Source organism: Poecilia reticulata, linkage group LG13 (assembly GCF_000633615.1).
Source record: "Poecilia reticulata strain Guanapo linkage group LG13, Guppy_female_1.0+MT, whole genome shotgun sequence".
Classification (NCBI taxonomy): domain Eukaryota; kingdom Metazoa; phylum Chordata; class Actinopteri; order Cyprinodontiformes; family Poeciliidae; genus Poecilia; species Poecilia reticulata.
In genome coordinates, this window is record NC_024343.1 from 11644241 (window position 1) to 11659762 (window position 15522).

At 41.1% G+C, this 15522-nt stretch overlaps 1 protein-coding gene across 1 annotated transcript in view; it reads right to left on the bottom strand.

Annotated features, from left to right (window-relative positions):
* The window catches only part of dner (delta/notch-like EGF repeat containing), a 47968-nt gene that overhangs the window by 15635 nt on the left and 16811 nt on the right, over positions 1-15522 (bottom strand). The window contains exons 2-5 of the mRNA XM_008425405.2: positions 7114-7461; positions 5704-5801; positions 2779-2942; positions 1176-1324 (exon numbers count right to left, since the gene is read on the bottom strand). Coding sequence (XP_008423627.1) covers positions 1176-1324; positions 2779-2942; positions 5704-5801; positions 7114-7461 — 759 coding nt within the window. The remainder of the gene's footprint in view (positions 1-1175; positions 1325-2778; positions 2943-5703; positions 5802-7113; positions 7462-15522) is intronic.

Here is a 15522-nt window from a genome sequence, read left to right on the forward strand (position 1 = left end):
AGGACAAGGACAAAGACGCGTGGACATCCTGCGATTGAAAATGTTCTGTCGTATCATGCATAGAGGTTGTTATCCTGCAGTCTCAAGTGCTCTTCAGTGACTTTTCTGTATTTATTTATCAACTATGACCTATTTCCTTGTCCCTGCTTGACACAAGTATTGCCACAGCATTATGCTGCCACCACTATCTTTCAAGGAGAACGGTGATGTGCAGCCACTTGTAGCTAACAGGGAAAAACGTTACATTTATATGTGATCTAACCAGAGCGCCTTTAAAACTGGAACAGGATGGAGCAAAAGTAAGGCACACAACTTTTCCACAACTTCATTCCTGATTTTTCTGCGCTGTTCCTTGGTTTTCATGACGCCGTTTGTTCTCCGTCGCTCTCCAACAAATCTCTGCGGCCTTCGCAGTACGTCTGGATTTATATTCAGACTAAATTACACAAAGTTGGACTTTGTTTACTTATTGACTGGACCAGAGAGTTATGAAGGTAAACTGAGCATTCAAGACGGTCTAAAAATTGAAAATGCAACAAAACTGAACAGAAACATTTTTGTTTAATTCATTCAGTTCAAGTAAACTCACATTTCCATGAATTGTGCTCATTTTACAGCTCTGGATATGACAGTGAGGCATTCAGTTAAACCATTGAAGTAAAACATTTATATATTGCTGTTTTATCACTGTATATACTTTAAGTGTTCTTGGACTGCAGGACCAAGCAGAGTTGGTGATTTTGCTAAATTTCTTTCCACTAGTTTGCATTTTACCATGCAAAATGAAAATATGGGCCTGACCATATTTACAAAGTACATTTATGAAGTGGAATCCATGAGAAACACTTGGCAAACTCCCTAAATGCTTGATAAATATGCTTTAGTGTTTACTTGATAGCCAACACAGCAAACAATCCTGTCTGAAAAAAAAAGCAACATTTTCCTACAGTCGCTTGTGGAACCAACAGGACTTCTTACTTTTCTTCTTTTTTTCAGAAAATAGCATAAATAGTGAGAACATTATGTGCTTTAAGTCATCCAACAAGAGCAGGGAGAGCTGCTAACTGCTGAGAGAACAGAGCGATTCTCCTTGTGCGATGTTATAAAATTATCAGGCCAGGGAACAAGCACTTTAGACTGTAGCAGCGACCGTCGCTGTTTCTGTGAATCCTCACCTCCGACGGCTGCGTGACGCATTTCCCTTTCCCAGAACACTGAGGATCGCTGAAGCTGCTGCCGGGCTCCACGCAGCTGCTGGCCTTCACTGTCAGGTTGAGACGCAGCGTGACCTCCGGGGCTGTGGGGGCGCCAACACGGATCACGCCTACGGGGGAAACAAACGCTTTTGTGGTTTTAAAGGTCTTAAAGAGTTGCTTCACTTAGATATTGATGTGAAAACAAGTCAGTTTACCTCGACACAACAAGGAATTTAGCAATAATTTAAAACAGCTTCCCTTCAAATCACATTTATTCGCATGTTTGTCATGTTGCAGCTAAGTGTGATGTGATTTGCTGGGATCTTTTTGGAGCTGAATACAAAAGGGCCACACATTTCTGATCTTTCTTCCAATCCCACTGTAAACATCTAAAAATACACTTTCTGGTCTCCAGCTTAAGAAGTGTACTTTTGCTCCTTTTTACACACACTAAGCACATCAACTGCCATGACAAAGCATCAGGTCGCCTTTACAGTTTCACAGAGTTACTACGGCTCCCCTGTAGATGAGTCAAAAGACAAATGAACAAATGTTCTCCTGTAAAGCCTCTCTCTTCATCTGAAAACGTCAAACGTCTCTTTTATTATGCGCTCAATCAAGCCTGACAGCTTTGCTGCTGCTCGGATAAAAATAGCTCCGTAGTAAATATCAGGTGCTGTTTTGCAGAACCTGACCTGAACCAATGAGCGGGACGTCCGCCGCTGATGGAAGCGCTGACGTCAGCCTGGCCTGACCAATGGGGACGCTGACAGCTCTGTGCACGTTCCCCTGTCGTGATCATTAACCCCAATGACAATGAAATTTGGAGCTGCAGAGTCATTGCGGCTTTAAACCGTGAAAGCTCAGAGAACATGAATTGTTTTCACCTAAGGTGTAGTTGGCATTGTCTCGTCCTTTGTCTCATCCTTCTCAAGTGTGCAAAGCCCCCGAATCAGGTACCAAAAATGAGTGTGGACGATTATGTTGTGAACATTAGTCACACGCGATTAAGCCTGGCTGGCATCCAAAAGAAAAAAATTCATTCAAGCCGATTATTTCTCACAGTTTGACCTTTCGTCTGTCCTCGTGCGTCCTTTGTCTTCCCGTCCTTCCTTGTAATCCCTTTCTGCCTGCTGTCTCTTCTTTCTCCCCTTCTTTATCTGAATCCCTCTCTCCCGCCCTGCATTTCCCCTCTTTTCCTCCTGATTTAACCCTAACCCATCATTTTATTCTCTCCGTGAAGCAGAAGAGGCGACCGCCACAGAGGTAGCAGACATGAAGGTCAGCTGTTTGACCGGAAGTGCGTGGAAGTGAAAAGTACAAGCATTTTTTTTTATCTACATTCAAAGGTTATTGGCTTATTTGTCTGGCTAAAAAGTTATTTTTATGTTATTTTGTCTTATTTCAGGTGTGCTAAGATATTTTCACTATACACTAGACAAAAAAAAATACTTGGTAAGATTTTGTATTTTTGCAGTGCAAAGTTCTGAATACTCAAGGATCAAACACAATGACCAACAGATGCGGGGGGTGTTTCACGTTGCAGGTTGTCCTTTCCTATCTGCTGTGAGGAGAAACTCACTGAGAAAGTAGTTCTGTCCCAGGGGCAGCAAACGGTCTGGTACCACCAGGCCGTCCCGGGCCTGCAGAAACCATATGGTGGTGCCGTTCAGAATAGACGAGCGGAGGAAACCCTCTTCACTCACACGCCACAGCACCGGAGCTCCACTGGCATTCACCAGCACCCTGGTGGCAGAGGAAAGCAAAAGCATGAAGGAAATTAATAAGCAGCTGGAAGCAGGAGAGTCCAGCGATTATTGACTCTATCGACTTGGTCCAAAATGCAACTTTTCAGCCTTTTGATAGCAAAATATTGCTTTAGTCTGCATCCATTTTGTTTTTTTGGCCAAAGATGTGTACAAATCAAGACTTCTAAAAAAAAAAAAAAAAAACTAACGTTGTGTAAAGGATATATACAGAAAACCTCAAGGGTCAGTCTTCTGCCAGCAGGCTCTTTGGTGTGAGGATGAAGCCTGAGATGCAACCAAAGACTAAACTGAACCAGCGGTTTTTGTTGAAGAGGGAGAAAGGAGTCGAGCAAAGCTGAACTAAGCTGGATCTTCTCGCAGAAAGCCCTCGTGAGAGACAGACAGGGGAGTAGAACGTAATCTGTCAGCTGCAGTTGCAAGAAAGATGCTCAGAAAGCTCGAGTGAAGCTGCTCACAGCTAAACGCCGTCGAGAGCCTCTCTAGCCTCCCTCCTACACTGAATTAATCTTTCCCATATTAACCAAAACAAATAAAACAATACGTGATTATCCTCTTAGCCCTCCATGTTGTGCACTCGGTCTAATGAGTGTTTACAGCTGATAAGAGCCGTGAACATTATCGCCGCCACGCTGATTTTCCGACGACACGATGCGGGCGGAAAGTGCAGCGCCGAGGAGAAGGAGGATCGGAAATTTGAGATGTGCTAAAACGAAAGACGAAATCTGACATCAGGAAGGGAATAATTTATGTTACTTTATTATTGACTAAGTGGAAAAGCAAGCCTGAAAGCTGTGGCCCAGAATATATTACAACACACATTTAACTTTCAAATTAAAGAAAGAAGACCACATGTGGGCTGATGCAACAGTTGCCCCAAGTGCCACAGAAGAGATGGAGCAAAGCTGAAACTGAGGCAATGTGACTGAAATAAAAACACTGCGGTTTGGTCACTTGAAGGTGGAGTTTTCTTTTTGTTTTTCTTTTTTTTTTTGTCATAGCTATAAGAAAAAAACCATCTGTAACTCAGACTGGCTGGAGATCTACGGCTACTTAGGTTCACGCGAGTCATAATTTATTGAGGAATAGCTCTCTAATAACCTGCAGTAAAATCTAAAAATAATAGTAGTAATAAGGCCTGACAAAAAAATAGCAAAACAAAAAAAATTCTCTTTAGCAACAACATCTTCCTGATTCCAAAGACTTTTGGGAAATGTTCAATGAACTATTCAGACAAAAGTGGTGCTTTTTAGAAGGTCACATTTGTAAATCTAAGACAGCATCATCACACTGACAATCAAACATGGTGGTGGTGGTGGTATAATGCTTTATGGCTGCTTTGCTGCTTCATGACAACTTTCTGTAATTGATGGAACCATGAATTCTGCTCTCTACCACAAAATTCTGAAGGAGAATATCTGACATTAGGTTGTGTTCAAAGGGACAATGACCCAAAAGTCCAACAGCATGTCTATTTATGGATAGCTCTAAAATAAATCCGACTGAAATGACTTGACGAGGCATAAAATCTTCCGCAGTAGTCGGCATTTTGCTCATTGGGAATAAGCAAAAGGCTCAACCTTGTTTATGGCACCACCGGTGGTTAGTTTGGATTAGGGAGAAATTACTTGTTTGATTCCCAGCCTGGGTTATTTACTGAATGTCTTTCCCTTTTCTCTCTGCTCTTTATCCTGTCAAACTACCAATGAATAAAGGCCACTAGAGCCATAAAAACCTTTCAGAAATTTGTGGGTTCAAGAAAAGCAACAACAGAAGCAATCTTGACTTTTCTCACAGGACTTCAACAACTACTCCCTTTTCGCTGAACCTTTCAACACGCTGTGTCCGACAGACGTGTTTTACAATTATCTGCTTTTCTAATTAAATGCCACTCGGCGGTCCATTGCAGCTCTGGACGGTGCTAGATGTTAGTCTGAAAAAAAGTCTCCTCGGAATCAGCATCACCGTACATTATTCAGGTATTATTGTTGTGTAATCAAAAAGCAGGAAAACAGGGCAGCGGAGGTTGATTACCTCCCAATTCGCAGCCTTTTGTCTGGGATCATCAGCAGAGCCCTGCGCCGTGCCTCTCATGTATAATGAGAACGTCAAGGGCATCCAGCCATCACCTTGACCACTCATTCTGCATAATTCATTGAACTCCTGTTTACAGGGCAGCTGTAGCACCGTTTTTGAACAGTCACACTCCTAATAAATTGAGCGCACCTGTGCTGGCATGACACAGTTGGGTCGCAGGGTTTCAAATGAAAGGGTATTAGTGACGCAACCTTCAAGCTGAAAAATGTTTCCAGCGAAAGTTGCTGCAATGGTAAGTATGTAGATAAAATAATGTACACAGCAGGCTCTATTTTTAATTCTTCCGTGGAATAATTATGCAGACTCTGTACTTTTAAAAGGTACATTTTGGTCAGGAATACCTATTCTCGGGTTGCAGCAAAAGAATCTACAGATTTATAGATTACATGGGGCTGGCCAGCGACTTCTGTTTTATGCACCTGAATGCAGCTCGTTTTTAAAAGTTGGAGCAATCAGTTCTTGAGGAACTTTCGCAGCAACAGATTAATTAGGTGGTCATCTCCAGGCTGGAGTGTCAACTGCAGCTGATGTGAACTTTAAAGCAAGAGGAGGATGGACTTTCTTGACTTTTTCTGAATGTTAAGTAGTCCTACGTTTAGACGGGAGCTGACGGTTTTTTAAGAACTTCGTGATATTCCTCTTACTTCACGGCAGTTTCTTCAGGCACCTCCAGAGACAGAGTCAGGGTCCCTGACGTCAGCTCACAGAGCTCAGGGCTCACACAGTGCAGACCCTCGGTGACCTGAAGCACAAACCATCACATTTTCAATATTTAGTCCTAAACACATTTCTTTAAATGTTTCAAAACTTTAAAAGAATTTCAAAAATCAAACAAAGATAACTTCAGGGTGAAAAAAAAAGGATCTAAACCAACCTGTCAATTTGTGAAAAAGTTATTGTCCCCCTTTATTAATTCACAAGTCGCGTGTTGTGTAAAAGCGGGAACGTGTCAGGCAACATAAAGCAGAATAAAATATCTAAAAAACAGCATGTCATATGCATCAGTCTCAACAATTTCAGCTGAGAAACAGTTGCATATATTTCAGTCTTTTAAGGGGTTCAAGCTCCTTCTGCAGCTTTGGGATTCCAGAAAACCAAGAGAGTTATTGTTGTCAAATAAAATAATAATGACGGTAAACTTTCCCAGGAGAGATCGGTCTAACAGAATTACTTCAATAGGGAATTGACAACACACCCAGGAAGAACAGCACTGAGGGTCCCAAAACATTTTCAGTTTTAAAATTCACTTTTCCAGACTCAAATTTCTTGACTTTGCAGAGCAACTTTTAATAGCTCCAATTGCTCATTATGAACATTTGCTGTCTGTGTAGTATGGCTGGCCACAGGTGCTGGCTTTCAGCCTCAACTCTAAGTTTGGAACTGAGGCAAACTTAGATCAGCTTTTTGTCAACATTTGTAACACTTAGACTTAAAATATACTGCGTAGGCTGGGTTATTCTATACTGAACACAGGATTTAGTGTAAAACTAAATCTAAAACGGAGGAGCTGGAAGAAGTGGCTGGGGAGAGGGAAGTCTGGGCCTCCCTTCTGAAGCTGCTGCCCCCGCGACCCGACCCCAGATAAGCGGAAGAAAATGGATGGATGGATGGATGGATGGATGAAGGATTTAGTGTAAAACTAGCATCTTAGAATAAGAGTATTATGTGATGTGGAAGTGATTGTCTTGGATTGCTTTGTTGCTGTTAAGATCAGGACGACTTCAAATTAATGAAACTGTGAATTTTACTCCAACCAAACTGATGCAAAGAAATAATAAAATGAAAATATCTAGCCATCAGCTGATTGGATAACAAAGGAAGGTTTAAATTGATTAAATCTGATTGATAAGCTGTGATGTAACCTTAAACTGACCTCAGCAACAAAAAAGAGTGGGCCAAACTTCCCCCAGAGCAACGTGGAAGACTCATTATCAGCTTACGAAAACTCTTTTGGATGCAATAATTTTTTCATAATGAACCAGGTTGGTTTGGATGACTTTTTCCAGGGCGAGGGGAAAACTGTAAATCTTCCGGAGCTGAGGAAACGTCCTCACCCGGTCTGCATCCCACTGCACAACCAGCAGCCTCTGCCCGGGCTTGGGCTGCCATGGCTGCAGGGTGGGAGGCACCGGCGTGGTGGTGGCCGGGACTGTGGTTGGCTGCTGGGGCGGAGTCGTAGCCGTCGCTGTGGAGGTCACCGGTGTGGCCAGCTCGGGAGCGGAGGGGGTGGCCGGGCCCCAGTCGGCGGCGGGCGGCAGGTCCAGCAAGATCTGATCGCACCTCTCTCCCTCGTAGCCTTCTGTGCACTCGCACAAGTAGGCCGGCTCGCCCTCCTCCCCGCCTTCGCTCCGGCTGCAGTTTCCATGGAGACAAGGGCTGCTGGCACAGGGGTCTGTGAAAAACTGAGATAATGGAGAAAATAAACAACAAAAACACATAAAAGAGAACACAGTGGAGTCAAAGCCAGAGGAGGAAACAGGAGGAAAACATGGTTATCGTGCTACGTTCATCACCGCTGTTCTCAGCCCCGCGCCTTGTTTGAAAGGTTTTTACTACGAAGGCAGAAGATATAAAATTGGGTTTCACATCGGAGCTGTTAGCTAAAACTGTAGTACCTTCTTATGTGTACTTCTAAAATTACCAGTGTTTACCATGTTGATGCAGTCCATACGGTGTCTAGTTGTTTTTAATCTCCTTTTGAATTTGTTATTTCTCAGAATATCTCATTTGTTTCTGCAACAAAGCTCCTTGAAGTGCATATTTAATCATTATTTAGGAGAAACACAAAGCAGATAGGTTTTTTTTTGTTGCTGTTTTTTATTATTAGTTAAAGATTCCTGCATTAAAAAAGAAAGATGTCAAAGAAAAGTGATGGACTTATACAAAAATCATGTACAAGTCCATCCCAACTTAGTGCGTGGAGGCACTAAGTTGAAGAGGCTGGATTTCTCCACACCCACAAGCAGCAAGCTACGTATTCGCAAAAAGCTTGTTTTTGGCCCCAGATTATGAAGCAGTTGGAGTCTAGGATTGGAAACAGCAAAAAACCGAGGAAAAACGAAGGAACACTGTTTATGCCACGGCCACTTCAGATAGCTTAAGAATGAAGAAAATGCAAACACCACAGAGATAACCGCAGCTGGAAGAAATGTTTTCTTTTACTGCAGGTTTTACATGTTATGTCTCCCCTGCATGTAAAAGTTGGAATTGTTTGGCTGCTGCAGACAATCGGATTTAAACATCAGTTCATTCTCTTTTCTTCTGTCCACCACATGTGTCGCATTAGCTTGAGTTCACTTTTAGGGCCAAAGGGTACGTTGCTGCTGCAAAATTAGTTGCAGAATCTGGACTAAAAGAGTTCAACCTCAATTACAAAGAAACACAGGGTGATTATGTGGAGAAAAGTGAGCCTTCACAGTCACTACGTGGTTTAATGCAAGGTAACCCGGCGGTACAGGTCTGAAGGAAGTAGCTGAGACAGCAGTGGAGCGGAGCATCTGTCTGAGTGTTCCCAAAATGTTTATTTTGAATTACAGTTTTTTTGTTTTGTTTTTTTTCCACAAGGGGATAGTTTATACCACTGGTAGACTAGATTTGAAATAAAGCTTATAAATCTCTCTATATGGTGCCAGTTTGTCAAGTATCCAATCTACTGCTCTCAGACAATATTCCAGTCCTGACTTCTTCCTTCTCACAGTCACTGTGTTATTGCTACTTTAGTCTTGAGTAGTTTGTTATACCAGTGTTTCTCCTTGGAGAACAAAACAACAAATTGAGAACAATAAACCCTTGAAAAATACCACAGAATATCTGATATTCTGTATCCCTGCTTTAGTGTACCTACAAACTAATAATCAATGGAATGCCACTATTGTTACTATAATTACACCAATTTACCTCCATAGAAATAATAATAGTCTGGTTTTTTTTACAACGTTTTTTACTGTATAAATACCATCATATTGTGACATTGCGCTATTTGTATTTATAAGTTATCATACAATCTATACACTTACATTTTCTTCTAAATTGGAAATTTCATCCACCACGGAGCGTTGAGGAAAACGCTCCCCGACAGCCTCCTCCACGCTGGTTTCATCCATAAATAATGAATCGCATTTAGAGAAAACCTTCTGGTTCTTATGCTGAAAATGAGACGTAACAAAACTCACTGCTTGAAACTGTTGTCTGCTGTTTGGCTTAAGAACGTCTGTAATCCTGTTCTTATTAATTGATGCGTTCTTTGTCGGAGCAGTAGAGCCTCCAGCCAAGCATCTGAAGCTCCAGTGGCCAAAATAAAATCTGAACAAAGCGGGAAAACAAACAAAAAGCCTAGAATGCGGAGAGAGAAGAACAGAGATGTTGCAGTAATTCGGATAGTGACTCCTGCCCCCTGCTGCGTACAGATGTGAGCTCGTGAACGAAGGCTTGTGAGAGAAGCTGAGTGGCAGAGCAACAAAGACTCATTAACAGCCTGTTCTCTCTACGGACAGAGTCACAGCTCATTAGTGCTAATCTCTCTGTGAAGCTTCCCCTCTTTGCTACTCTGACAAACTTTTTTCATGTTTTGACAGTCCGCTCTCACTCGAGCACGGTTCGATGCTCCTATCTGTCTAAATTCGTCAACCTTTAGAGGACAACAACACGGTCTTTTCTAGGATACAGCGAGTCCTGGAGTCTGACTCGTGACCTTTTTTCTTGCGTCTCTCCAGATTGGACTCTAAGCCACAGTCCGTGTCGATGTACAGGTTAATGCCAGGAAGAGTAAAATGTTTTTTTGACACTTAATATTCCAGCGTCTTTACAACTTGAGTAAACTTTTGTTATTTTCAAAGTAATTTTACTGGAGCACAATCATGGGAGTAAAACCTCCGACCAAGAAAATTAGCAATTCAGTCTCAACAAACCACTAAAGCTATCGAACAACAAATTCCCTGAATATCCACTGTAGAAGATTACTGGTGACCAGGAAGGGTCTTATTGACTGACAACACATAGACAACAACCATACATGCATTCACTCACTCAGGCATCAGGACATTTCACACTCCATGAAAACCTGAATCTGCCCCAAACAAGCTGCGGAGAGCTGTTGTTAACATGATGAAAGCAACTAATCAGGGTAATCAGGCTGCTTTGAAACAGCCCAGACTAATTAGAATAATGTTGAACCTTGAATTTTCACACAGAACCTGACAACGTGCAGTGGGGACGAATCATTTCAGACATTCTCCTTTTGAATAAAGTGAAAACTAGACGTAAAATGAATTTATCTTTATCCTCAAATCCTTGGCATACTGTAATATCCTATTTTGACAGACATTTGAAAATGAAAATATTGCTTTCATTCTAAATTTGCCCGCGGTGTGAATAACTTTTAGATTAACTGTATATTTAGCAACATGTCTGATGCAATGAGTGCACAACTATAGAATACACAGCATACATTTCCCTCTGTATGCATTGTGTTTTTTGTTGGTGTTAGAATTAATGCATTCAGACTTGGGCTCTGGCAAAAACATGTGAATCAATTCCGTCTAAGCAGCTGATAATACCCCCTTTATATATATATTCCCACATACACCAACAAACAGGACAAAGAGATTCTCCAAGGCCAAATTAATTGCTTCACAAGGTGCTGTGATCCCCTCTCTAATTTGAGATGGTCGCCCCAGAGGAGGAGAAATCGATACAGCCAGGCAGAGGAAAACAGCAGCACTACTTACTCACAGACTTCCTGGGCTGGTTTTAAAGACGGGAGGTTATCGTTTCTGTAGATTTACCAGACACATAGTCATATGTTCCAGTGGTGAGGCACATTTGCACTTACACCTGTTATGCAGTTTTTCCTTCACATTGTGATTTAATTAGACCATATTTATGGAGGATAAATGCCGCTGCTGTGTTTCACAGCAAACTGCCCATTACAGACTGGCTAAAGATGGTGATAAAAACTTATGAAAGTTTTGCTTCTTTTTTTTTTGTTGTTATTAATCTGTCATGATTTGTGGAGAAAGTGGTGAGGAAAACGCTGTGGACCCAGGTTGAAATAAAGAAAAATTATGATTTAATGATGAAGTCAGAAATACAAAGTCCAAAATCCAGGCAACACAGAATGAGCGGCAGGCGAACGGCTCAGTACTGGTAGCAACTGGTAACTTGATAGACATCTGACAACAGACTTGAGTGACGTGACTGACAAAGAACAAGGAACACAGGTGGGTTTAAATAGACAGGGAGACAATCAGGGGAAACAAGAAACAGGTGCAACTAATCAAGGGGCAGTCACAGAGACTCCACTCCAGCAGATGGTGGTAATGCACATCAGTAAGTTGCTTGCCAACCGCCATAAAAAAAGACGAAGAGACGCAACAGAAAACAGAAACCTAAATAAACAAAGAAAACCTCAAATCCTCACATCTACATTTAAAATGTTATCCAAAAGAATGATGCTGTTTCTGTGTATAACAAGCAAAGGTGAGCAGATGACAAAAAGGTGAACAGGACGTGGTTTGACATTTTTTCTTCTGGCCAGTGCATCTTTGTTTCTCTATCAAGGAGTCAGTCTGTTCTGGTCTTACCTTCACGGTGTGCATCTGAAACAGGCTCCAGTGATTCTGAGAAGGGCGTCAACACTGTCCGATCTCTAAACTTTTGGTACCAAATCATATAAAAGTTCTAAACAGCAGAGCTGGTCAGAGTCAATGTGCAGATGGATGGAGATAAATAAAGGGCAACCATGTGTAAAAACCAGTGAACGACTGCAAAGACCCCAAACATGGAGCCAAGACTTAAGTGGAATAGTTTTTATTGAAGTATATTTATCTGTTAAAGTCAAAGTAGAGAAGCTCTGTGGCAAACTCGCTAGCTGCTCTTTAGACACACTCACAAACCAAACTGACTGAGTTTGAGTTGTTTTACTAAGATATGGAAGATTTTTCTGTTTCTGGATGTGCAAATCTAGGAGGGACGCACTTTAAATATCTGCAACTGTGCGTGTAGTGAAAGCTGTTTCTACAAAGTCTGTAGCATAAGACTTAGGGGAGCTACACATTCATGCTACAATTTTCAGGTTTTTATTTGCAAAAACAAATAATTAAACTGAGCATTATTCTCTTTCATCCTCACAGGTGTAAGTCACTTTGTGTTAGTGCGTCCATAACCATCAGTGTTTATTGACATGCTGTCAGAGTCAATAAAAGTAATGAGACACAGATTTAGTGAGAAGTTGAAAATATGGACACAAAATGTCCTTTGGAACGTCATTTCAGTGACCCTAAAGCGTTACTTGACCACTTTATGAAATGATCTTCTCGGAGTAAGTTTCCAAAATCCTGACCAAAATTTTAAAACCAGTTGCAAAATGACAAGAATTAACAGTTTTCACTGTTGGCTCTAAAGGAGGATCCAAGTTGAGCTTCAAAATGCAAAAAGAAGAAATGGGAGTGAAACCAAGCAAAAAAAAAAAAAATGAGCAAGCAAATTAACGCAAGCAACAATTGAAGTGAAATAGGTTGTCCACTGTCTGATCAGAGTCAAAACAATGAAATATTGCTGTAGACAAAAATCTCACAGCAGTAAAATATTGTAACATGAGGATAATTAAATTAAACGCTGCAGAAAGTGAATCGCATTGTAGATCTTTCATATGTTGTCTTTTAAATGTTGCTTTTATGGGTATAAATGTGAAATTTAACATCAAGGAGCCCATCAGCCTCAAACTCTGTGACCTTTGGGAATTATGGTGCACTGCTCCATTTCACCGCTTTGGCTGTCGTCTTCCTGCTGCAAAGTGCGGCTCATTTGAGCAAGATAAGACAGCGGGGGGTTGCTCTAATGGCCAGATCGTTCAGCTAATTACATGCAGACTCAACTGAGACATGCATCTAAAACAAGACGTGCAAAAATCGGATGGTGGGGAAAAAAAAGAGGCAGAAGTTAAACTTTTTTAGTTTTCTTTTTTTTTGGGGGGGGGGAAACTAAACTGCGACAGACTGGCGACCTGTCCAGGGTGCTTTCAGGTGGTAAACCCGATTCAAGTCACGACAATCTGACTCAGAGGAACCTGAGCGCCATGTGACGAGTCTACATGAGTCTTGTCTTTCATGTTTTACTGATGAGAAGTGTCGTTAAAAATTGATGGGGCCTGATCTAGATCCGTCTTCTTTTTCAGGCTGGACGAGTCCTTTTATTTTTATTTTTTCCCTGTTTTGTTTTGCTTTTCGAGGCAGTTGCCGCTTGCTGAATTCAGAAAGCAGAAACTGGAGCACCACTGCGCATTGTGGGATCTCAGAGGAGCAGAGCAAATATCAGGAAACATGAAGCAGAGGAAGAAAATACAACCATGCAGCGTACAAGTTATGTACCCTACACACACACACACACACACACACACACACACACACACGCATACACATACCCACGCACGCACGCACACACACACACGCAACACTGAAATGACAACTGGGAATAGCACTGCACTGCCACATTCAGGGAATTACAACCTCCACCGTGTGAGTAGAACAACCAGGGAACAAATACAGAGTAATTATATAATCAATCACACAGCAATTAGCTGAATGAAGCAAATTAAACTTTTATATAGCCAGCAGAGATTCCCGTCTCAAAATGTGCGGCGCATAATGAGCAGCAGCAATTCAGCTCAAACAAAATATTTAATTAATGACGGGTGACAAAATAATGCTTGGAAATCATTCTTCAAAAGACTCATTCTTCCTTTTTTTTTTCTTTTTTTTTTTTTTTCAATTTTCACTCGTGAAGTTTGATCCCCTGGAGTTGACATGATAACCTTCAGCTTGAGAAGATCCCCACACTTGAGCACTTAACATTGCTGCCAGCGTGTAATTAATTCATTTGTGTTTATGTAAAGCACAACGCCCGTTGTTTGCGCTCGTGTTCTGCTGAGGCAGTGAAAGCAGAAACATGGAAAAGAAGAGCCGACAATGTAACGTAGACGCAAAAGCTTTGAAGACGAGTGAAGTACAGTATCTTCCTCCTCGGACCCTCCCTGGGCTCACAAATGTTCCTCTGAAGAAATAACTGAGTGTTACCAACAATTGTTTTTTTTTTTTTAAAGACAAGTCCAAGACTCTGAAGTACAACACTTCTCCTGTGTCTGAAGTGTCTGAAGCTTCTGTGGCGTTCAAAAATGAACATAAAATGCAGAAACTTTGCAAAATACTCTGGCTGCCTGCCTACCTGAATTTGGGTGGTCAAACTACACAAACAAGGTACTGAAATCAAAAGATGAGTTGACGGAATTTAGGTCATTTATTTTGAGAGTGAAAGCAAGTTTTTATTTTAGTGCAACAGACTGATTATGTGCTTCATGTTTGTATTTCTGACCATATAAAGACTTTGTGTTGACTTCCATTTATTTTATCCCAAGACCAATACTTTCCTAAGCCCAAATACTTTCCAAACCTTAGAAATCAGGGGCCACGACCTGAATAAGTCTTCAATCTTCTGAATAAAAGGGACAGTAAAAGAAACGGTCCTAAATCAGCGATGAAAATGTATACACCCTGTGTTTGACCCATCTCTTCCAAGAGAATAAAGGAAACAAAATGTGAAATGCAGTGATTCGAGCCTCCCGTTTAAAACATCAACGATTTGTCAGTAAGTGATAGATGTGCTAGGATTTCACTCACCCATCAGTCAAAATGCAATTCAGCATGAAACTCCCCCATGAGCCGGCTTATCGCTCGGCTGTCTGTCTTCCTGTACGCCGTCTCAGTGATCACAGGGATCCTTTTACTCACGTTTTAACCGTCGTCATAACTAAACCATCTTTCTATTTTTGTTATGTTAAGCTTCCTTATTTTGACTATATTTCTTTTACGGTCTATTACTAGTAAATAACTGAAGCACAGACAAAGCTTCCTATATTTTAAACAGCCCGATGTGGAAAACAAGTCATTGCTCCTGCTGATGGTGCCTGTTTTAAAAAGATAAAGCTTTTTTTTTTTTTTTTTAAGAAATTACTTCAGCGGGGATCTAAATATGGAAAAAAAGGAACTGATAAAGATAGGATGTGCTTCTGCTCAAAGAAGAAGAAACTGTATTAATTATTTTGATCAGCCTAAATAAACTAAAAAGTAGAGATGTGCCGATCAGGTTTTTTCCTGCCGATACCAATACCGATCACCCATGAGGGCCAATCACCGATACCGATACCGATCACATAATTATTATTAATTTATTTTTTTATCATAAACACTACCGGTTACATTATGTGGAAAAAGGAACCATGAATTCACCTTAWTTTAGACAAAAACTTGTTTTTAATAACTTTTTCCAAGAAGAAAACTAAACAAAGCAGGCATTCTGCAAATTGTACTGCTATCGGTAATACTATCTTTAACAATGCAAAGAGCCAAAATAAAACCTCTCAACATTGCCAAAAAAATTCAAGTATAAAACTTAACATTCAAAGGCAAATA